Here is a 23,300-nt window from a genome sequence, read left to right as displayed (position 1 = left end):
ACAGGCTGCACCCATCTTTAAGATGGAGCAGCCTATTCATCCCAGTGCACAGGTCTGCTTCTGAGACAGGTATATGTCTGGAGCCATAATTCTGTCTCCTGTGGGGTGTGTGGAGGAGAATTCCTTGCATTCCCCTGAACACAGGAATTGTGATTGTAAATGGTCCCTGTATTGGGTGCTCAAGGGATGTAAAAAGAAGCTTCTTGCATGTGGGAGAACCACTTGCCTGGGTTGTCAGTAGGATTTGAATCCAGGATCTTAAGCACAACAACTCTGACCATCCCCACTGCAAGTAGAGTAACTCAATTAGCTGGTAGCAGATGTAGGCTATTTGTTATCTGCCAGTTGTTACACATCCTCCCCATCCCTTCACACCCTCGGAAGGACATGAACAGTTTGGCTATTACTGGTTTATTATGATGAAATACTTCATCAGAGACAAAACTCTGTCTGGTCAATGTGCACAGGTTAAACCAGAAAACTCATTCCAAGAAGAGGGAGCATGGCACAGAAGTGACCCCAGACTACTCCATAAGCTGTCTGCTGCAGGAGATGCAAAGAGGCACTCTAGGTCGCACCATGCAGGTTTAGGGAGTAACCCATACTGCTCAACTGTGGTAGTGGGTGGGTGGGGATTGTGTGTGTGTGTGTGTGTGTGTGTGTGTGTGTGTGTGTGGGGATTATATAACCTCTGAGATTATTCCTGTTATTGGTAGAATGACAATGAAGGAGCAGAATACTGGCTGCATTTATGTGCATTTGTTTTTGGTCAAATGATAAAGTACCAGAGTTGGGTACTTTAAAATAACTATAAATGTGGTGACTATTGTAGATACCCACAAAATACCTCATCCTGCCACGTTATGTATAAGGCTCAAATTTTCTGCAATTCCAGAGTCATGTAGCAGGCTGGGAAACTCACCCATAATTATCAAATGCATCTCCTCAGGAAAGTGCAATTGCCTTGGTGAGCTCAAATGCCATAACTGTACAGGAGTGGTTGCTGTTACCAATTCATTGTTGACATGGACAATTCAGGATCTCTACATGCCTTCACATAGAATCATAGAATACCAGGGTTGGAAGGGACCCCAGAAGGTCATCTAGTCCAACCCCCTGCTCAAAGCAGGACCAAGTCCCAGTTAAATCATCCTAGCCAGGGCTTTGTCAAGCCTGACCTTAAAAACCTCTAAGGAAGGAGATTCTACCACCTCCCTAGGTAACGCATTCCAGTGTTTCACCACCCTCTTAGTGAAAAAGTTTTTCCTAATATCCAATCTAAACCTCCCCCATTGCAACTTGAGGCCATTACTCCTCGTTCTGTCATCTGCTACCATTGAGAACAGTCTAGAGCCATCCTCTTTGAAACCCCCTTTCAGGTAGTTGAAAGCAGCTATCAAATCCCCCCTCATTCTTCTCTTCTGCAGACTAAACAATCCCAGCTCCCTCAGCCTCTCCTCATAAGTCATGTGCTCTAGACCCCTAATCATTTTTGTTGCCCTTCGCTGTACTCTTTCCAATTTATCCACATCCTTCTTGTAGTGTGGGGCCCAAAACTGGACACAGTACTCCAGATGAGGCCTCACCAGTGTCGAATAGAGGGGAACGATCACATCCCTCGATCTGCTCGCTATGCCCCTACTTATACATCCCAAAATGCCATTGGCCTTCTTGGCAACAAGGGCACACTGCTGACTCATATCCAGCTTCTCGTCCACTGTCACCCCTAGGTCCTTTTCCGCAGAACTGCTGCCGAGCCATTCGGTCCCTAGTCTGTAGCGGTGCATTGGATTCTTCCATCCTAAGTGCAGGACCCTGCACTTATCCTTATTGAACCTCATTAGATTTCTTTTGGCCCAATCCTCCAATTTGTCTAGGTCCTTCTGTATCCTATCCCTCCCCTCCAGCGTATCTACCACTCCTCCCAGTTTAGTATCATCCGCAAATTTGCTGAGAGTGCAATCCACACCATCCTCCAGATCATTTATGAAGATATTGAACAAAACGGGCCCCAGGACCGACCCCTGGGGCACTCCACTTGACACCGGCTGCCAACTAGACATGGAGCCATTGATCACTACCCGTTGAGCCCGACAATCTAGCCAGCTTTCTACCCACCTTATAGTGCATTCATCCAGCCCATACTTCCTTAACTTGCTGACAAGAATGCTGTGGGAGACCGTGTCAAAAGCTTTGCTAAAGTCAAGAAACAATACATCCGCTGCTTTCCCTTCATCCACAGAACCAGTAATCTCATCATAAAAGGCGATTAGATTAGTCAGGCATGACCTTCCCTTGGTGAATCCATGCTGACTGTTCCTGATCACTTTCCTCTCCTCTAAGTGCTTCAGGATTGATTCTTTGAGGACCTGCTCCATGATTTTTCCAGGGACTGAGGTGAGGCTGACCGGCCTGTAGTTCCCAGGATCCTCCTTCTTCCCTTTTTTAAAGATGGGCACTACATTAGCCTTTTTCCAGTCATCCGGGACTTCCCCCGTTCGCCACGCGTTTTCAAAGATAATGGCCAAGGGCTCTGCAATCACAGCCGCCAATTCCCTCAGCACTCTCGGATGCAATTCGTCCGGCCCCATGGACTTGTGCACGTCCAGCTTTTCTAAATAGTCCCTAACCACCTCTATCTCTACAGAGGGCTGGCCATCTCTTCCCCATTTTGTGATGCCCAGCACAGCAGTCTGGGAGCTGACCTTGTTAGTGAAAACAGAGGCAAAAAAAGCATTGAGTACATTAGCTTTTTCCACATCCTCTGTCACTAGCTTGCCTCCCTCATTCAGTAAGGGGCCCACACTTTCCTTGGCTTTCTTCTTGTTGCCAACATACCTGAAGAAACCCTTCTTGTTACTCTTGACATCTCTTGCTAGCTGCAGCTCCAGGTGCGATTTGGCCCTCCTGATATCTTTCCTACATGCCCGAGCAATATTTTTATACTCTTCCCTGGTCATATGTCCAACCTTCCACTTCTTGTAAGCTTCTTTTTTATGTTTAAGATCCGCTAGGATTTCACCATTAAGCCAAGCTGGTCGCCTGCCATATTTACTATTCTTTCGACTCATCGGGATGGTTTGTCCCTGTAACCTCAACAGGGATTCCTTGAAATACAGCCAGCTCTCCTGGACTCCCTTCCCTTTCATGTTAGTCCCCCAGGGGATCCTGGCCATCTGTTCCCTGAGGGAGTCAAAGTCTGCTTTCCTGAAGTCCAGGGTCCGTATCCTGCTGCTTACCTTTCTTCCCTGCGTCAGGATCCTGAACTCAACCAATTCATGGTCACTGCCTCCCAGATTCCCATCCACTTTTGCTTCCCCCACTAATTCTACCCGGTTTGTGAGCAGCAGGTCAAGAAAAGCGCTCCCCCTAGTTGGCTCCCCTAGCACTTGCACCAGGAAATTGTCCCCTACGCTTTCCAAAAACTTCCTGGATTGTCTATGCACCGCTGTATTGCTCTCCCAGCAGATATCAGGAAAATTAAAGTCACCCATGAGAATCAGGGCATGCGATCTAGTAGCTTCCGTGAGTTGCCGGAAGAAAGCCTCATCCACCTCATCCCCCTGGTCCGGTGGTCTATAGCAGACTCCCACCATGACATCACTCTTGTTGCACACACTTCTAAACTTAATCCAGAGACACTCAGGTTTTTCCACAGTTTCGTACCGGAGCTCTGAGCAGTCATACTGCTCCCTTACATACAGTGCTACTCCCCCACCTTTTCTGCCCTGCCTGTCCTTCCTGAACAGTTTATAACCATCCATGACTGTACTCCAGTCATGTGAGTTATCCCACCAAGTCTCTGTTATTCCAATCACGTCATAATTCCTTGACATCACCAGGACCTCCAGTTCTCCCTGCTTGTTTCCAAGGCTTTGTGCATTTGTATATAAGCACTTGAGATAACCTGTTGATCGCCCCTCATTCCCAGTATGAGGCAGGAGCCCTCCCCTCACAGACCTTCCTGCCTGTGCTTCCTCCCGGTATCCCGCTTTCCCACTTACCTCAGGGCTTTGGTCTCCTTCCCCCGGTGAACCTAGTTTAAAGCCCTCCTCACTAGGTTAGCCAGCCTGCTGGCAAAGATGTTCTTCCCTCTCTTCGTAAGATGGAGCCCGTCTCTGCCCAGCACTCCTCCTTCATGGAACACCATCCCATGGTCAAAGAATCCAAAGCCTTCTCTCCGACACCACCTGCGTAGCCATTCGTTGACCTCCACGATTCGACGGTCCCTACCCAGGCCTTTTCCTTCCACGGGGAGGATGGACGAGAACACCACTTGCGCCTCCAACTCCTTTATCCTTCTTCCCAGAGCCACGTAGTCCGCAGTGATCCGCTCAAGGTCATTCTTGGCAGTATCATTGGTGCCCACGTGGAGAAGCAGGAAGGGGTAGCGATCCGAGGGCTTGATGAGTCTCGGCAGTCTCTCCGTCACATCACGAATCTTAGCCCCTGGCAAGCAGCAGACTTCTCGGTTTTCCCGGTCAGGGCGGCAGATAGATGACTCAGTCCCCCGGAGGAGAGAGTCCCCGACCACCACCACCCGCCTTCTCCTCTTGGGAGTGGTGGTCGTGGAACCCCCAACCTCAGGACATCGCATCTCATGCCTCCCAACCAGCGGAGTCTCCTTCTGCTTTCTCCCCCCAGACATATCATCTGGTCCACTCTCCGCAATGGTACCTGTGGAGAGAACATGAAAGCGGTTAGTTACCTGTGTCTGTGTTACTGGAACCCGGACATTCCGCTTACCTCTTCTGGAGGTCACATGTTGCCAAGCTTCTTCACTGGCCTCTTGGCTCCTCTGTGCAACCTGCTCTATATCTTTAGAGCTTTGTGCCCCTAGAAGCCTATCCTGAGTTTGGTCCAGAAAATCCTCAGTCTCTCGTATACAACGCAGGGTCGTTACCTGTTGCTCCAGACCTTCAATCTTCTCTTCCAATATGGAGACCAGCTTGCACTTTGTACAGACAAAGTCGCTTCTGTCCTGTGGAAGAAAGACAAATATGGCACATCCAGTGCAGGTCACAACAGCTGAACCCCCCCCTTCCATATCACCTACCTACTATGAGCTTCCTCAGAGACGTTGGCAAGATGTAAGCCTCACTGGGCTCACTCCAGGCGAACTCCCAGGCAAACTCCTGCTGTGAGCTGCTCTGCTGTCCCCGCTGCTCAGCTGGTTCGCGAGGCTCTGGCTATTTTCAAACAGCCAGGCTTCCCTGACGCAAACACACAGACACCCTAATGCCCGCCCCCTGCAGGCTAGCAGCCAATCAGACACTCACTCAGGCTCTCTCCCTGCCCTCCCAGCAAACACACGCTCGGATACTTCCTCAGCAAGCAAACACACATCACTGAAACACATTCTTTGGCAGAAGCCTAGCAGGTGACAGATCTTCCATATTTCATAATTATGGGCTTTTGGGTGAAGTAATCACTTGGAAAAAATACCAATGGCTGCTTTGTTGATAAACAGTGAAAACTGTCCTAGTGAGGTTCAGTGGAAAAGGTGCTATAAACGCAGTTGAGCTATAGATAGGCATTGTTGAAATTAGATTAAATAAACAACTAGCTCATGTGATTACTAGTTTATTAATAAACATTTATATAGTGCCACACTTACACAATGAAAAAGACACTGTCCTGAAGAAATGACCATCTGAATAGTCTGGGTTAATTAGATTGGTTTTAACCATACCAAAAATTGTCTTCTGTGCTATTTGTAATTCTCCTGGTTACTTGTCAGTGAGCAACGTTGCCATATTTGATGATGAGCTTCAATTGTGTCATTTGCCTGTAGCATCTCTTCACCTGTCTTGTCTGATTTTGTAAGCAAAAGGAAAAAAAAAATCAGAAAAAGGCCTAATTTTCTGTTATATGAAGACATAATAGTTCACAAACGTCAGTCTTTGTATTGAGGGAAGTAATAAAAGGTTTAGTCTTGGACGTTTTTCAAGGTAGAAGCATTATTTCCAAACCCACTAGAAATGGAAGTACAGGTGCAGTTTTCTGGTCTTGTGCTGATTTATTAGTGTCATACTATAGCACACTGGCTGAACTGCATCTCTGCTTGATAGGTAGGAGGGACTGCAGGGTTCAGGGAAAATGAGCAATTGCTCAGTGGCTCTTTTGTCAACTGGCAGCTCTTGGATCCACTGGGTGCTATGAGACCTCATAGATCGCATAGGCTTGGGATTGCTTCTAAAGACAGCGTGTCTCATCTACACTGATGCAACTCAAAAATAAGAGTGAGGAGGATCAAGCCCCAGATTTTTCTCCTTTTTAAAATCTCTTACAACACACAATAGAGGCCCCCTTTTTTTGCCAGTATTCTGCACAGACAAGCTTAGTCATATTTCAAAACAAATAGCTAAATATCTATTGTGTTTTTAGGTGGATTGCTAATGTGTACTTTGTACATCTTTTGAGAACTATATATCATTCTGCTAATGCATGTTGACCTTTAATATAGTGTAGAGAGAGATGCTCCAGATTTATTATTGCATCTTACTTGAGCTGTTTGTATCCTCTTAATGTCCTTATTTTACTGCTCTTCACAATTAATCTCTGACCCGTTTCCCTGAAGCCAACAATTGAGCATTTCATACTATATGATATGGTTTATATTCTTGCAAAATATTGGAGTCAACTAATGGGGATGCATTCGTAGACAAAGTTACATCAACAAATGGAAGCTTTTTCTTAACAGACTTTTCAGTTGTGCCCATTTGATAAATAATATATTCTGCAGTGTTTGAGAATTTACGGGCAGGTTCCACTGAGGAGTGGCAGAGAGTAAGTACCTCTTAAGATCAGGGCAAGTCTATTTCTGATGAGTGGAGCAAAGAGTTAATATGCTTGGTTCACCTAGCTGATAACACTGTCTGTAGCAATTGTAACAATTTTATACTAACCAGAGGTTACACTACATTGAGTACTAAAATGATATTGCAAATGTTATGCATGCTGCCTACACCCATTTCAAAACTTTTCCTCTTGTTAAATAACATTAAGATTTTGGCAACTAATGGGACTTCATGTATGTTTTGAAATAAGTAATGTCCATGATATATTGTATGAATAAAGTACCAGCATTCTTGGATATGTAAGAACATTTTGGCAGCTTTTCCTTAGACTGCTACGTGGCCAGGGACTGTCCCTCCTGGAATGTCCAGAATTTGCTCCAGAGCCCTGTAGGTGCTACCATAACAAATAATGAAAAATAATTTAGGAAACCTGTATGTTTCTGTACATTCTGATTTTTTTTAAAGAATCTCAAAATTACAAAAGTTAGATTTTGTTCCTGATTGGCATGTACCAAGTTAATGTTTAGTTTACTGAGGTGCTGAGTGCTATTTATATATTTACATGGCTCCCATGCCCATAGTATCAGAGTACTGTAAAAATCAACTGGGAGGGCACCTGTGAGGAGTCACTCATCACCCTCTCAGGATTGGGCCCTTAACTAGTATTAGCTAGTGCAACTTGATCCTAAAGCCCTGGAAAAGAACCATTTACTTGAGTGGGAATTACAGGTGCAAAAAACTACTGTAGGATTTGGACTACAGACCCAAACCAACTCTGGGTGAAGAGAAGGGGAATCAGCGAGGCTGCTGGCATGTGAAATTAAAAAGGTGGTAGAGGATTTTTTAAACTGAGAACTGGAAGAAAGCCAGAGACATCCCTTAGGGATAAATTTGGTAAGTACAGGTAGGAGCTAGTGAGAAACAGTCCAATGAAAGAGTTAAATATAACATCTGAAGGCAAACAACTGATTGCTGACAAAATGTACAGAGGTGGTTTTGGAACAAATTAATAAATTAAACAGTAATAAGTCACCAAAACCAGATGATATTCACATGAGTTCTTAAGGAACTCAAATATGAAACTGCATAACTATTAACTATACTAGTTAACCTATTGCTTAATTCGGCCTCTGTACCAGATGATTAGCAGATAGCTAATGTAACACTGATTTATTTATTTTAAAAAGGCTCCAGAGGTGATCCTTGCAATTACAGGCCAGTAAGCCTAAATTCAATACCAGGCAAACTGGTTGAAACTATAGTAAAGAACGGGATTATCGGACACTTAGGTGTGGTCTACACTAGGGTGGGGGATGGATCTAAGTTAGGCAACTTCAGCTACATGAATAATGTAGCTGAAGTTGACTGACTTAGATCTACTTACTGCAGTAGGTTGACTGCTGATGCTCCCCCATCTACTCTGCCTATGCTTCTCCCTCCAGTGGAGTACCAGAGTCAGCAGGAGAGTGCTTGGTGGTCGATTTATTGCGTCTTCATTAGATGTGATAAATCTACGCTCGCTGGATCAATTGCTCCGAAGGTAAGTGTAGACATGCCCTTAGATGAACATGTGTTGGGGAACAGTGAGCACAGCTTTTGGAAAGGGAAATCATGCCTCATACTCAATCTATTAGAATTCACTGATGGTGTTAACAAATATATGGACAAGGTGATCCAGTTGATATACTGTACTTGCGTTTTCAGAAAGCCTTTGATAAGATCCATCGCCAAAGTATCTTAAGCAAAGTAAGCAATCATGGGATAAGAGGGAGGATCCTCTTGTGGATCAGTAACTGTTTAAAACAGGGACTGGCAACCTTTGGTATGCAGCCCATCAGGGAAAACTACTGGCGGGCCAGGATGGTTTGTTTACCTGCAGTGTCTGCAGGTTTGGCCGATCGCAGCTCCCACTGGCTGCGGTTTGCCATTCCAGGCCAATGGGGGCTGTGGGAACCTATGCCTCTGACCTGTACTGAAGTAGTCAAGTTTTTGGCAAGGCACACATGAAGGAATGGAGTCAGATTTGTTAGGACTTCAAATTTAGGATGAAAAAAGATAGGGAAGCAAGGCTAAAGTTCCTGCTAATGGAGGTGCTGCAAAGTCCACCATCAGAGCCATCCCGTTTGAGTCAGTGCTGCAGCTTCAGTCCAAAGTGTGCCTTCAAGACTATCAGAGTCCTGGCACTGGTCACCCTTACCTATTCCCAGGGAGAAGCATAAGCCTTCCACAAAGGCACCAACCAGAGGAGGATTCCACCCCTCAAGCCTGTAAAATAGGTGGAAGGGGAGTCGAGGAGAGTGCAATCAAGATCGAGGCACTCTTCCAAATTGGGGCCTAAGCAATGCTTAATTTGTAATGAAAGACGTGTCAGGGCTCAAGCAATTTTTCTACACTCATAACTGATGCAGCAAGCCCAGAGGTGCTGGGGCTCAGCCCTGGCATTGGGCCTAAGACAGCACTGTTGGCTACAGTGCTGGAACAGACATTGAGTCTGGTGCCAGAAACGGCACCATCAACTTCAGCCACACTGCATCGACCAGATAAGATCTTGGTGCTGATTATACTTCCGGCATTTGCAGTGGCAAGGAATTTACTCTGCTTTTTGGTACAGGAATCAGCTCCCTCAGTAAAGTCAGTATCATTAGACCACCCAGCACCAACATCTGTGATGCAGAACCTGGTCCTGCACTGGCTGCTTACTTCCTAGACAGTCTACTCACCCATCAATACAGTCTAAGCAGGAGCCAGCACTGATGGTGTCTCTCCAGCCAGTGCCTGGTTCTCAGCACTGGTTCCTGGCACCAACCAGGACAGCCCCCCTGTGGTCAGTGGAAGGGGAGTTGCCTTCTTTGGACTCTGAGGTAGGCTCAAGTATCTCTCCACCTCAGAGCAGGACCCACCACCCTCTGCCTAGATTCTTCCTCTCTAGGTACCTTTGCAACCCCACAATGTGAGCTTTTATGGCAATAGGGCCAGGAGGTCACTGGTATCCAGCCCCTGGCCCTTTTGGAACTCCTGGGGTTTTCCCCCAGCTTCTAGATCCTCCTCTCATCATTCCTATTCAGTACCTTTGCCTGGATGGGATGAATCCTTGCCACCCTGACTCCAGTGGGTGGTACCTGGCCCAGTGCTGAGCCTCAGGAAGAGGCTCTTGAGGAGACAGCAGAGCATCCTGAAGAAGAGGTGAACCACATCCAGTCAGCTTCATCCTCATCCTCACCGGATGAGGCAGTTTCCTCAGACACAACATCATCCCCTCCCAGTGACTACAAGACAATCAGGAATTGTTAAAGAGGGTGCCTTTGGACTTGGATATTCAGATCAAGGAGGTCAGAGAGTCTTCTCATCACCTGATATACTATCTACAGTAGGTCCATTTAGAGTGGCACTGCCAATCAATGAGGTGATATTGGGCCTATAAAGACACTATGACAGACCCCATCTTCCTTGCTTTCCATCTCAAAGCAGGCAGAGTGCAAGTATTGTGTACCTTCTCAAGGGTTTAACTACCTATACTCCCACCCTCCTCTGGGGATGCTAATGGTTGCAGCAGCTAATGAAAGGGAACCCCAGGGGCATCAAGCTGCCACTCCCAAATCAAGAGACAAAGATTTATTTGGTAGGAAAGTTTATTTAACTGGGGGTTTGCAGCTCTGCTGGGAAATTTTGATTTGAAATTGTGGGGCTCTTTGGAGAAATTCAAAGATCTGATGCTTGAGGATGCTAGGCATGAGTTCTTTGCTGGCAGATGAGTGGACTTCTCTGCAGGCTGGGCTCCACAGACTTAACTGCTAGGACCATGGCTTCTGCAGTTTCCATGCAGAGCTCCTCATGGCTGCAGTCTTCCAGTCTACCCTGTGAAGTCCAGCATACTATTCAGGACTTATTTTTTGAAAGTCCTTCTTTGGAGACAGCAATCTCCATGGCCTTAAGGGGGACAGAAGTCCTTGGATTTGTACTCACCTGCCCAGTCAGAAAGCACTATTAGCCTCAGCAGGCACACGGTTATCCTGCTCTGCTTCCTCATCAGGACCCCTCAGTAAAGAAGAGGGTTATAGACACTGGCCTGCCTCTTCTGTTTTGGCTCCAGCTCCTGGCCCTTCTAGACATCCAGGAACTGCTAAGCAATAACTTTGATGGGTCAGTCAAGGATGTCATGCCAGTCTCCATGTTTCCAGACTGTATCTCCCCCATATTTGTAAACTGTCTTTCCCACTTCCTCAGTCCTTGGTCCCAAATTACTTCAGACCAGTGGGTCTTGAATACTGCAGTTATACCCTCCAATTTGTTTCTATCCCTCCTTCCCACACTCCCTCCCTGTCCTCCTTCAGGGACCACTCTCACAAGGAGCTCCTCTTCCAGAAGGTACGACCTCTTTTTCAAGTGGGTACCATAGAAGAGGTTCCACAGTGTCACAGAGGGACAAGGTTTTATTCTTGCTATTTCCTAATCCTGAAAGTGAAGGGGGCTCTCAGACCAATTTTAGATCTGGGTGAACTCAACAAATTCTTAAACATAATGCTTCGCATGGTCACCCTAGCTTCTGTTGTTCCCTCCCTGAGCCCCAGAAACTGGTTTGTCATCCTTGACTCAGGGACTAGGGTCTACAGAGGACTTTGCTTTCAGCTCACTGATGTTGATATGTAAAGCTATCAGATTGGCATGCCAGGTTTTTCTGCCACAGAAGGGGGAAAAGGGGAAAGCCTGTTAATCTTCACAGACAGCACAATGGCAATGCTATATCTCAACAGGCAGGGAGGAACTCGCTCTTCTCAGCTCTGGCAAGAGGCAACTCTTTGGGAGTTTTGCATTGCCAACTCAATAGAGCTAGAAGCTTCTTGCCTATTGGGTGACCAAAATGACCTTGCAGACATCCTGAGCAAACTGTTTACAAGTCACCAAGTGGTCTCTTTTTTCCCAGGGTGTGGCCAGATACAATTTTCAATGGTGGGAAGTCTCCATAAGTAGACCTATTTTCAAAAAGATCCACAAAGTATCAGCAGTTCTTTTACTCTTGAGGTTGCAGCCTTGGTTCCCTTACAGACATGTTCTTACTACCATAGACCTAGTCAAAGTGTATCCTAAGGTACACAATCTGTTTTTCCATGAGACCTAAACTTAGTGTTGTCAAGACATATGGGTCTCCCATTTGAACTTTTGGCTACTTACTACTCTCTGCTACATCTATCAATGGAGGTGGCATGTGGTTGCCATCACCTCTGCTAGAAGGGTAGGAGAGCTACTTGTGTTAATGACTGGACCTCCCTATACCATCTTCAAGGACAAGGTTTACCTGTGCCCTCATCTGAGGTTTGGGCAGTGGTGTCCTCATTCCATGTCAACCAGCCAGTTTACTTTACATCATTTTTCATGAAACCATACTTGAGTAGGGAAGGAAAATATTTGCACACTCTGGATGTCAGAAGAGCTCTGGTGTTCTACCTTGCCAGAATCAAGCAGTTCCGTAAGTCCTCTCAACTGTTCATCATGGTTGCAGACAGAATAAAAGGGCAATCTCCTGTGAGAATTTCTTCTTGGATAGCCTCATGTATATGCATATGCTATGACCTGTCTAACATCACCCCATCAAGCAGAGTCACAGCTCATTTCATGAGATCACATTTGGCCTCTGACTTTCCTGGAACGTGTTCTAATTCTGGACATTTGTAGAGAGGCAACTTAATCCTCAGTACACACATTTGCTTCTCACTATGACTTCACTCAGGACTCAAGAGATGATGCTACAGTTGGATGTTTTCCTCCTGTCTTCATTCAGATTCCAATCCTGCTTCCTGTTTCACTGCTTGTGAGTCACCAAGAGAGGAATGCATGTGTGCAAACGCTTGAAGAAAAAATTGTTACTAATCTGTTCCATAACTGTTGTTGTACATGTCTATTCCACGACCTGCCCTCTTACCCCTCTGCATTGAAGTTCTGGCAAGAGGGAACTGAGGGGACCAGGGAGTGGCTCTGTATGCAGTGGTACATAGCAGCAGAGGGCACTTGAGCAGCCCGATAGGTACTGCTGAGGGGGGAAAAAAATTTCCAACTGCCATGCACTTGGTACACAGACACACAGAGTGGAATGGCAATGTACAACACATCTTGAACAACAGAGTAACAGAACAGGTTAGTAATGAATTTTTCTAAATTGGGTGTTAGTGCTCAAGACTTATCACGGATAGTTCTCTGAAAACTTCAGCTCAGTGCATAGCAGCAGTCCAAAAGGCTAATAGAATTTTAGGAACTGTTAGGAAAGGGATTGAAAATATTATAATGCCACTATATAAATCCATAGTGTGCCCACACCTTGAATGTGGTGTCAGATTTTGGTCGCTGCATCTCAAAAAGGTTCAGAGGTCCAGATGATACCCTGGAACAGCTTCCACATGAGGAGAGACTAAAATGACTAGAGCTGTTCATCTTAGAAAAGAGACAATAGGAACCTACTATAGAGGTCTATAGAAACATGAATGAGGTGGCAAAAGTGAATAAAGAAGGGTTATTTATCCTTTCCAACAATACCAAAACCAGGGGTCACCTGATGAAATTAATAAGCAACAGATTTGGTACAAAAAAAGTATCTTTTCACACAATGCAAAATTAACTTATGAACCTTGCCAGGGATGTTGTGATGGCCAAAAGAATAACTGTGTTCAAAAAAGAACTAGATAAGTTAATGGAGGATAGGTCCACAAATGGCTATTAGCCAAGATGGTCAGTTATGCAACCCCATGCTCAGAGCGGCTCTCTACCTCTGACTACAAGATAGAATGAGGATAATCAGTGGACATAGTAATACCAGGGAACAAAATATATCAGAAGGACAGAACAGGTAGTGCTGGTGGGGGAGTGGCACTATATGTGAAAGAAAGCATAGAGTCAAATGAAATAAATCTTAAATGAACCAAACTTGTCCCATAGAATCTCCATGGATAGTAATTCCATGCTTGAATAATAAGCATATAACTGTAGGGATATATTACCCAGCACCTTACCAGGATGGTAATAGTGACTGCGAAATGCTCGGGGAGACTAGAGATTATAAAAATAAAAAACTCAATAATAATGAGGGATTTCCACTATCCCCGTATTGACTGGGTACATGTCACCTCAGGACATGCAGACAAAATTTCTTGACACCTTAAATGACTGCTTCTTGGAGCAGTCCTGGAACCCACAAGAGGAGAGACCATTCTTGATTTAGTCCTAAATGGAGCACAGGATTGGTCCAAGAGGTGAATATAGATAGACCATTTGGTAATAGTAAACATAATATAATTAAACTTAAACATCCATGTGGCAGGGAAAACACCAGAGCAGCCCAACATGGTAGCATTTAATTTCAGAAAGGGGAACTACACAAAAATGAGGAAGTTAAACAGAAATTAAAAGGTACAGTGCCAAAAGTGAAATTCCTGCAAGCTGCATGGAAATTTTTTATGGATACCATAATAGAGACTCAATTTAAATGTATACCCCAAATGCATCCGATGAAGTGAGCTGTAGCTCACGAAAGCTTATGCTCTAATAAATTTGTTAGTCTCTAAGGTGCCACAAGTACTCCTTTTCTTTTTTTAAAAAACATAGTAAGAGAACCAGAAAAGTGCCACCGTGGCTAAACAACAAAATAAAAGAAGCAGTGAGAGGGGAAAAAGGCATCCTTTAAAAAGTGGAAGTTAAACCCTAGTGAGGAAAATAGAAAGGAGCATAAACTCTGGCAAGTAAAGCGTAAAACCAGCTCCAGAATCAGGAGCAGAGCAGGGAGGCAAAGACGAAACCGGAGCAGGGAGGAGGCAGGCTAGAGCTGGAACAAAGACTGGAACCAAGAGTAAGGCAAAGGCAGCTGGAAACATGGCACATGCTGAGGTGGGGCTGTGGTGCTGCTGCTGCAGAAGGCTCAAGTAGCAGGCAACAGGGCCTCCTGCCCACTGAGGAAGCCTGACCAGTTGGAGAAGCCTCATGGGGCCCATCTGAGTTTGCCTAGTGACCTGGCTGGGAGCCAGCTTTGCTCCTGACCATCACTGCTGTACCTCACAGGGATGAGGGAAGCATGGAGGATGGTGGGGCGCTCAGACGCTATGATGATGACTTATGAGCACCTAAGACAGACAGATAGGAGTAGTATTGGGTCCTAAAGACTCATGCCATATAGTGTTAAATAGTCTGATCCTTATCCAGCATAGCATTTACACACATGCTTACCTTAAAGCATGTCTCTAGTCCCACTGGTTTGAGTAAAGGTAACCATGTGTTTAAGAATTTTGCTGGATGGGGGTCAGGGTGCTCAGTACATTGTCAGACTAAGCCCTAAATAAACAAGTTAGCACCAGAGGATAATACATTTGAACATGTGGATCTGATTTGGGCCATTTTTTTGGCTCTGGCCCATTGTTTTCTAAATGGTGCTGGCAGTAGTTGGCCTATTTAAAATGCTGACAATTGCTTGCCTGTTGTGTTAAAATTGACTGTTCCCAGTGAATGGTCTAATCAGGACGGCTTTACGCCACTCGTGATTTCTGTGGCACTCAACACCATGTGGGACAGAGCATAGCACTGTTTGATTCTACCCCACTTTCCTGTTCGTGTTCTTGAAAAGCTATTAATATTTGTCTCAAATGCAATATCTACAGTAATGTGCTGCATGTTTAGTAGGAAAACCACAAGCACTGAACACTTTCCTATAATCTATAAATAAATCAATGCAAATAAAATGGTTTGCAGGAAAAGTTTGGTCATAAATTAGTGAGGAAAGTGGAACTGTTGGCCTTTTCCTATATCCTGGTATTTTCCTATATCCTGGAAAGAAGGCTTGTATTTTGTAATGGCTTTTTGCAAACATTGTCAAAACGAATGCTATGTAAACAAAACAACTGCCCCACCTCACTGTATTTAATTAAAAATATTTGCAGACATGACCTTTCACAAATGTTGAGCACTTTCAAAAACATGCAGCTTACAGAATTTTGTGCAGTAATTAAGAACTGAGACAATTGTGGATAGTATATACCAATGGTTCGCAACCAGAGGTCTGGGGCCCCCTGAGGTGCCGTGAGCAGGTTTCGGGGGTCTGCCAAGCGGGGCCAGCATTAGACTTGCTGGAACCTAGGGCAGAAAGCCAAAGCCCCACAGCATGGGGCTAAAGCCTGGGGCCCTGAGTCCCGCCATCCAGGGCTGAAGCTGAAGCCTGAACAACTTAGCTTTGCAGTGCCCCCGTGACGTGGTACCCTGGGCAGTTGCCATGCTTGCTACCTCATAACAGCAGCCTTGGCTTTTATATGCCGAAAAACAGTTGTTGCGGCACAAGTGGGCCATGGAGTCTTTATAGCATGTTTTGGGGGCTTCAGAAAGAGAGGTTGAGAATTCCTGTGCAGTTCAATTCAATTCATTCAATGCATCCAATGAAGTGAGCTGTAGCTCACGAAAGCTTATGCTCAAATAAATTTGTTAGTCTCTAAGGTGCCACAAGTACTCCTTTTTCTTTTTGTGAATACAGACTAACACGGCTGCTACTCTGAAACCTGTACGCTATACAGTTACTGGGCCCATTTCTGCAGCAGCTCTGAGTGAAATCTAGACTGCAAGTAAAGTCTGTGGGAGTTTTGGTCTTCATCAAGGATTTAGGGTTGCTAGGCGTCCAGTTTTCTACAGGAAAACTTGGAGCCCTGGCAGTTCCAGTCAGCACAGCCGACTGGGCCATTAAATCCTGTTGTGTGCAGGACTGGCAAGCTCCCTACCTGGCTCCACATGGCTCCCCAGAAGCAGAGACATGTAGCCTGGCTCCTAGGAGGCAAGGAGGGAGCCAGGGGGGGCTCTGCACACTGCTGCACCCCAAGTGCCAACTCTGCAGCTCCCATTTACCAAGAACCATGGCCAATGGGAGCTGGGGGGTGGTGCGGGTGGGCAGAGGCAGCGCACAGAGCCACCTGGCCACCCCTGTGCCTAGGAACAGAGGGACATGTTGCAGCTTCTGGGGAGCACCCAGAGCCCATGCCCCGACCCCCTTGCCTCTCCCACACCCAAACTCCCTCTTGCCCCAGCCCGGAGTCCCTTCCTGAACCCAAACTCTTTTCCCAGAGCCCGCACCTCGCATCTCCTCCCACACCCCTGCCCCAGCTTGGAGCTTCATCCCTCACTCCAAACCCCTCAGCTCCCTTCTGCACCCCAAACCCCTCATCCCCAGCCCCACCACAGAGCCCGTGCCCCCAGCCAGGGCCCTCACCCCCTCCCAAACCCCAACCTTCTGTCCCAGCCTGGTGAAAATGAGCAAGTGAGGGAGTGAGAGTAAGCAACAAGGGGGGGGGTGGAGTGAGTAGAGGGTGGTGCCTTGGGGAAGGGGCAGGGCCAAGATGTTCGGTTTTGTGCGATTAGGAAGTTGGCAACTCTACCAGGATTTCGTCTTCCCTGTTTATGGCCTGATCTTGTGAGATGTTGAGCACCCTCAACTCCCTTTGAAGTCAATGAGAGGTGAGGTCACTCAACACTTTGCAGGATTCGGGCATAGGCTTAGGTGGGAGAGGCTGCAGAATCAACCCCAGAAAATGACAAATGGCAAGAAATTGAGGGCCAGATCTGGTTCATGAGCCCCAAGTGTGGATTAGAGGCACGATTGCACTCCAGTATGTCTGGACTCATGCATCCACTGAGAAGTAATAGTATTAGGCTGTGAATATCATTTGTTTCATTTGAATTTTTTTTCTATAGTCTGCGGTTTCCGGTGGGTCAGATGGATCGGTATTATGTGATGAACACAATAAAGAGAATAAGTCTTTTGAAAATCATTCTGTAGACATGACGACAAAGGTAAGAACTGTGGTTATTTTTCTTGCATGATGAAATATATTGGTGACCTTTGTATACTGTTTCTTTGGATATGAAATGTATAGAGATGAACTGTATAGAGTATAAATTTATAGAGATGAAATGTACAGAGTAGATTGTTTTCAGTTCCTGTAATAATCTCTTGGTTTTTAATGAATTTAGATTTTTGGGAAGGTTCAAACAGGTTTATAACAGGAATTTATTGATATTTTGCTAGTTCTATAGATTAATACCATTCCATACAGGATTTTAGGTCTGTATCATGGGCATAAATGCCTCTGATGTTAGGGAGCAGTTGAAGCCTCAGGATTTTTGTGCTGATCTTGTGATACCTTTATTTTTAAAGCTTAAGCAATGTTCATTGTGCAAGGTATTCCTTTTTCCTTAATTTATTTAAGGCTTATCAGTGTAAACTGTAACCTAGTTTCTTGGTAGCTAAATAAAAAATTGGTAAGGCAGAATGTGAATGTCAGCAGATGAGATGATTTTTGTATTGACAAACTAATGATAGCTCCAGTCGTATAAGTGTACACTGAGTGGTAAATGAAGCAGCATGACTACAAGGTTACAGTGTAGGGATTTTTGTTACAGTACTGCTTACAATAGTTATACCGTTTGCAATGATGGAGTTCAGGGTGTTAGCATGTTTCTTAATTACCAATTAAGCAGCAGGCATGGCCCAAATAGGTTTCTTGATGTCATAGGGCAGGGCATAAGATGTGACATTCCACATTTACTAATTGGCATCAATTGTGCTAACTTTGTGTCCATGGTCAGAAAATGTCATTCCCAGTATCAACATCCAAAGGAAGAGCGCTACATCACACACCTCTTCACTTAAAGTCCCTGGTATCGTGACCTTCTTGACCCCAGCAAGAGGCTATCTGCCCTACAAATAAAAATCTGCATAGAAATAATGATTACATTGACCTTATTTTCACTGCTTTAAAAAAGTGTATAACATGCATGAGCTATTACTGAGGTACAGTGAAGATCAGGCACTTTAGTTTCACCATGAGGTAATAAGCCCTATACCACCACCTGGGGTTGACATGGGAGAATTTACCTTCTAGTAAAACTAAAGTACCTGTTTCCACTGTCTTTTTTCCTTTTTTTTTTTTTTTTTTTTTTTTTTTTAAATCTGGGGATAGCTCATGCGTGTTAGTTACCCTAAGGTGAAGATCCCAAGTAGGCTGAACACACTAGGTTACAATTCAATCGTCCTGGCCAGCATTCCCAAACAATTAAGTTGGGAAGTGTGGGATTTTTCCACCATGGCAGAAGTTTTATTTTAAATTCTGACATTTGCTAGTTGTCGCTTTTTGTCTAATCCCTTTAAATGACTCTGCTTGAATGTCAGTAATGCACTGCTGTAATAGTCAACGGTGAGCTGGAGCCGGTTCGCATCGGTTTGCTAGAACTGGTTGTTAAATTTAGAAGCCCTTTTAGAACCGGTTGTTCTGCAAGGCACAACCGGTTATAAAAGGGCTTCTAAATTTAATAAAGGGCCAAAAGTGGCGCCTTAGCTGCTGACTCGTGGAAAATTTGGTGGGTGCAGAGCACCCACTGGCAGCTCCCCACCCCACATCCAGCCCTAGCTCACTTCTGCTCCACCTCCTCCCCTGAACACACTGCCCCGCTCTGCTTCTCCTCCCTTCTCGGCTTCCTGCGAATCAGCTGTTCGTGCGGGAAGCCGGGGTGGGCTGAGAAGCAGGAGGCGGCTTTGCACTCAGGCCCAGGGAGGCAGAGGTGAGCTGGGGCGGGGGATGCGAGGAGGGCCACCCATGCTGCAGCAGGTAACCTGGGGGGGCGCAGGGGGAACCGCTCCCTGCCCCAGCTCACCTCCACCACCCTCGGCCTGAGTGCAAAGCCACAGCCTGCTTCTCAGCCCTCCCAGGCTTCTCAGCTGATTCGCGGGAAGCTGGAGGGGGTGCGGAGAAGCAGAGCAGGATGGTGCGTTCAGGGGCGGAGGCAGAGCGGAGGTGAGCTGGGTCCAGGCACGGGGCGGGGAGCTGCTGCTGGGTGCTCTGCACCCACTAAATTTTCCCAGTGGGTGCTCCAGCCCCGGAGCACCCACGGAGTCCGCGCCTAAGGTGCCACTTTTGATGTGATCAGTGGGGGGAGTGGCTGTTCCCCCCCAGCTAGGCTTCCCCTCCCCTAGGAGCCAGAAGGACCTGCCGGATGCTTCCTGGGAGCTGCCCCAGGTAAGCACTGCCGGGACTCCCCACCTTGCCCCCCAGTGGGTGCCTCTGGCTCTTAGGGGAGGGGAGGGGTGGGGTAGGCACCCACTACAGTGACCCATGAGACCCTCTTGCCCAGTTCTGGGGGCAGTCAAGGGACAGGGGATGGGGCAGGGTCTTGGGGGGCGGGGTGGGCAACGACCCCCTCATGGGGTGAGGAAGGAACCGGTCGTTAAGATTTTGGCAGCTCATCACTGGTGGTAGTGACATACAGCTATTTAGGGCTGTCTATGTATTTAAACATACATATAGTGCTTTTCACTTGCTGATGATTGATTGGATGTTAATTTCACTAATCAGAGAGGCTGGGAATTAAAATGAAATCTCGATAGCACTGTGTAACTTGAAAGCTGAGAGCCACTTTAGGAAGCATTACCCTTGTGCTTTTACTGCCGGGTGTGCCACCCACGTAACCTAGTGTTGCATATTTAACTGAAGCACTTCTGTTTCATTCTGAATAAGAGATTTGTGGGTGTTGAGATAAAACAGTTACGTCATTGTATGAAAAATAATAAAGTAAAACATTTAAACAGGAGTTGAGAATTATAAAGGCATGGGGCTTTCTTAAGGCTTGATTATCCATGACCCTGGCAGGGCTATGGGGATAGCACAAAGAGCCTTCCTCACCCTGTGCGCCACACCAGAGGCTAGGGGTGTACCTAACTCTCTTCATATAGGCCTGCAAAACTTGCTGGGTATGCAGGGAGAAGCAACCAAATGTCCAAATTGGGTCTTAAATTTATAGTCCTCAAAAGTGTGCGCTGTCCATTAGAAAGCTTCATGTGTAGGTGCTTGGGCTGTGCAAGTACTTGGATAGACTAGTGCAAAATGGAAGCCCCAGTGGGCATTCCGAGTAACTGATTGTATGTGCGGATCTTCAGAGGGACTGGAAAGGAAGGAATCCTCCCCCATAGGTTGTGGAGCGGAAGAGGAGCCATGCTGCAGGTCCAGAGCTACAGTAAACCTTGCAGATCCCACCCTTCCATGCTGAGGTGCACAGTTCTGTACAATTGTGCTTACCTGTGAGCTGTTGTGTAATGAGACCCACAGGCCCTGAAGGGGTTAATGTGGACCTGAGAAGTCAATTAAGTCAGAGAGCGAGGCTTAACTGAACATGAAGCCCACTTGGGCAAGAGCAGGCTGGTTATTCTGAAGTGAGGAAGTTTAGCAGAAGGGGACTGCAGAGAGAGAATCTGCAGTCACCTCTTCTATCCCCCCAGAAAGTAGCAAGGAGTCTGAGGGAGCAGACTTCGACCAGGTTCAAGGTCCTTGGCCTGGAAACTTGAGGTTAGGGTAGGTCTGGATTCTCCTACTGGCCACAGGGGAAGGTGGGGTGAATCTCCCTGAGGTAAGGGATGAAAGGACCACACAGCCCAGAGACAGACAAGACCTGCTATAAGGTCATTGGGCTATAGTTTGGTTGGATTATCTGTTACCCTAGAAGAGGTGGACTAAAGCCTGACCTGACTGGAGGGCCAAGTTGCAGGAAGAGAGACCACTGCAGCAATGAGGCGATCGTTGTCAGGGGTCACCATAGGGGGAGACAGCTGCTACGCCATACCTGGCCACAAGGAGGTGCTCCTGTGGTGAGTGAACCCCTTTAAAAGTGCACAGTGGAAAAAATTACCCTTGTAGTAAAACCACAGGAGACGCACTACTGTCGGGGGCTGCTGCAGCCATAAGGAGCAGAATTGCATTTGCATTGACCTTCACTTTTACTTTTTGACCCAAAGTCTCATGAGCTATTGATTTTAATATTTCCCTGTTTTTTTACATTTTGTTCTGTATTTAGCCTTCAATTATAGAAACCACCAGGAAGGATACATGTAGGGGAGCTACTAAATTAGGAGTTCCCAAACTTTTCTGTAGCATGGACCACATCTGAACAGAGAGCTTGTTTCATAGCCATCTCCCCTCCCATACATGATTGCTCAGACCCCCTTCCTCCCAGTGGGGATCCAATAACAAACCAATCATAACCCACATTAACCTAGTGCTAATTGAGTGCCCTTCCTGACCAGAAGGGTTGACCCATTATGGCAACTACATCAATTGCTTTTGTTAAAAAGAAACATTGGGAAAGCAATGAAGCTATTTTTAGCTACTTTGAATGCAGATTAGCAACAGGAAACAAGGGGAAGGATCTACCACTATGCGACCAGCCAGCAATTTGCATGTCACTAGGAGGTGCTCCCCAGTCCACAATTTGAGATCCACCAAATTTAAATAAATCCCTCTCCAGATTTGTAAAAATGATATATTTACCTATGTATTCTATATATATGGTGCTTAGAGTGCTGGACAAGCACTTGGCAATTTGACAAATAAAATGTGAACACTATTATGGTACAGATTGACAGATGTCATGAAATACAAAAGACTTAAGACCAAGATTTTCAAAAATGCGTGCCTGATGTTAGGTTTCTGAATAAGTGGTCTGATTGTCAAATTGCTGAACTTCCAGTGCCCTTTGTTTACTTCTTGTTTTTCCACTCAGTTTTAACAATGACTGTTTCAGTTTTGTTTGTAGTCAACTTAGCTTTGAAATTCTTAGCGTTGCCAGGTTTGAGTTTCAAAAACTCCAGAAAATGCTTAAAAACACTGTTTTAATAGAATATTAATAAAAAAACATGGAAACCTTCCTCTTGGCTTTATATTGTATTATATCTTGAGTGTTTTTTTCAAGCTATTAGGGCTGTCAAGCAATTAAAAAAAATTAATCACAATTAATCATGTTAAACAATAGAATACTATTTAAATGTTTTTGGATGTTTTCTACATTTCCAACTATATTAATTTCAATTACAACATAGAATATGAAGTGTACATTTCTCACTTTATATTTTTTATTATAAATATTTGCACTGTAAAATACAAAAGAAATATTTTTCAATTCACCTAATACAAGTACTGTACTGCAATCTCTTTGTCATGGAAGTTGAATTTACAAATATAGAATTATGTACAAAAAACCCTACATTCAAAAATAAAACAATGTAAAACTTCAGAGCCGACAAGCCCAATCAGTCCTCCTACTTGTTCAGCCAATCACTCAGACAAACAAGTTTGTTTACTTTTACATTACTGTCCACTTCTTAATTATAATGTCACCTGAAAGTGAGAAAAGGCGTTCACATGGCACTGTTGTAGCTGGTGTCGTAGTATATTTACATGCAAAACCAAACCACCAAAAAAGAAAATCTACCTTCTCCTGGTGGCATCTGACCCAGATGATGAAAATGAACATGCATTGGTCCACAGTGCTTTGAATCATTATTGAGCAGAACCCGTCATCAGCATGGACACACGTCCTCTGGAATGGTGGTTGGAACATGAAGGGACATATGAATCTTTAGCACATCTGGACTAGCACCAGTAGGACTGAGTGGACTTGTAGACTCTAAAGTTTTACATTGTTTTTGTTTTTTGAGTGCAGTTA

At 45.4% G+C, this 23,300-nt stretch overlaps 1 protein-coding gene across 1 annotated transcript in view; it reads left to right on the top strand.

Moving 5' to 3' along the window:
* DLG2 (discs large MAGUK scaffold protein 2) overlaps positions 1–23,300 on the top strand; it is a 1,500,569-nt gene that overhangs the window by 226,091 nt on the left and 1,251,178 nt on the right. The window contains 1 exon segment of the mRNA XM_043504108.1: positions 17,505–17,603. Within this exon segment, the coding sequence (XP_043360043.1) occupies positions 17,505–17,603 (99 nt within the window).

Source organism: Dermochelys coriacea, chromosome 1 (assembly GCF_009764565.3).
Source record: "Dermochelys coriacea isolate rDerCor1 chromosome 1, rDerCor1.pri.v4, whole genome shotgun sequence".
Lineage (NCBI taxonomy): Eukaryota > Metazoa > Chordata > Testudines > Dermochelyidae > Dermochelys > Dermochelys coriacea.
The sequence above is the reverse complement of the archived record's forward strand: the minus strand, read 5'-3'. Positions and strand labels throughout refer to the sequence as shown.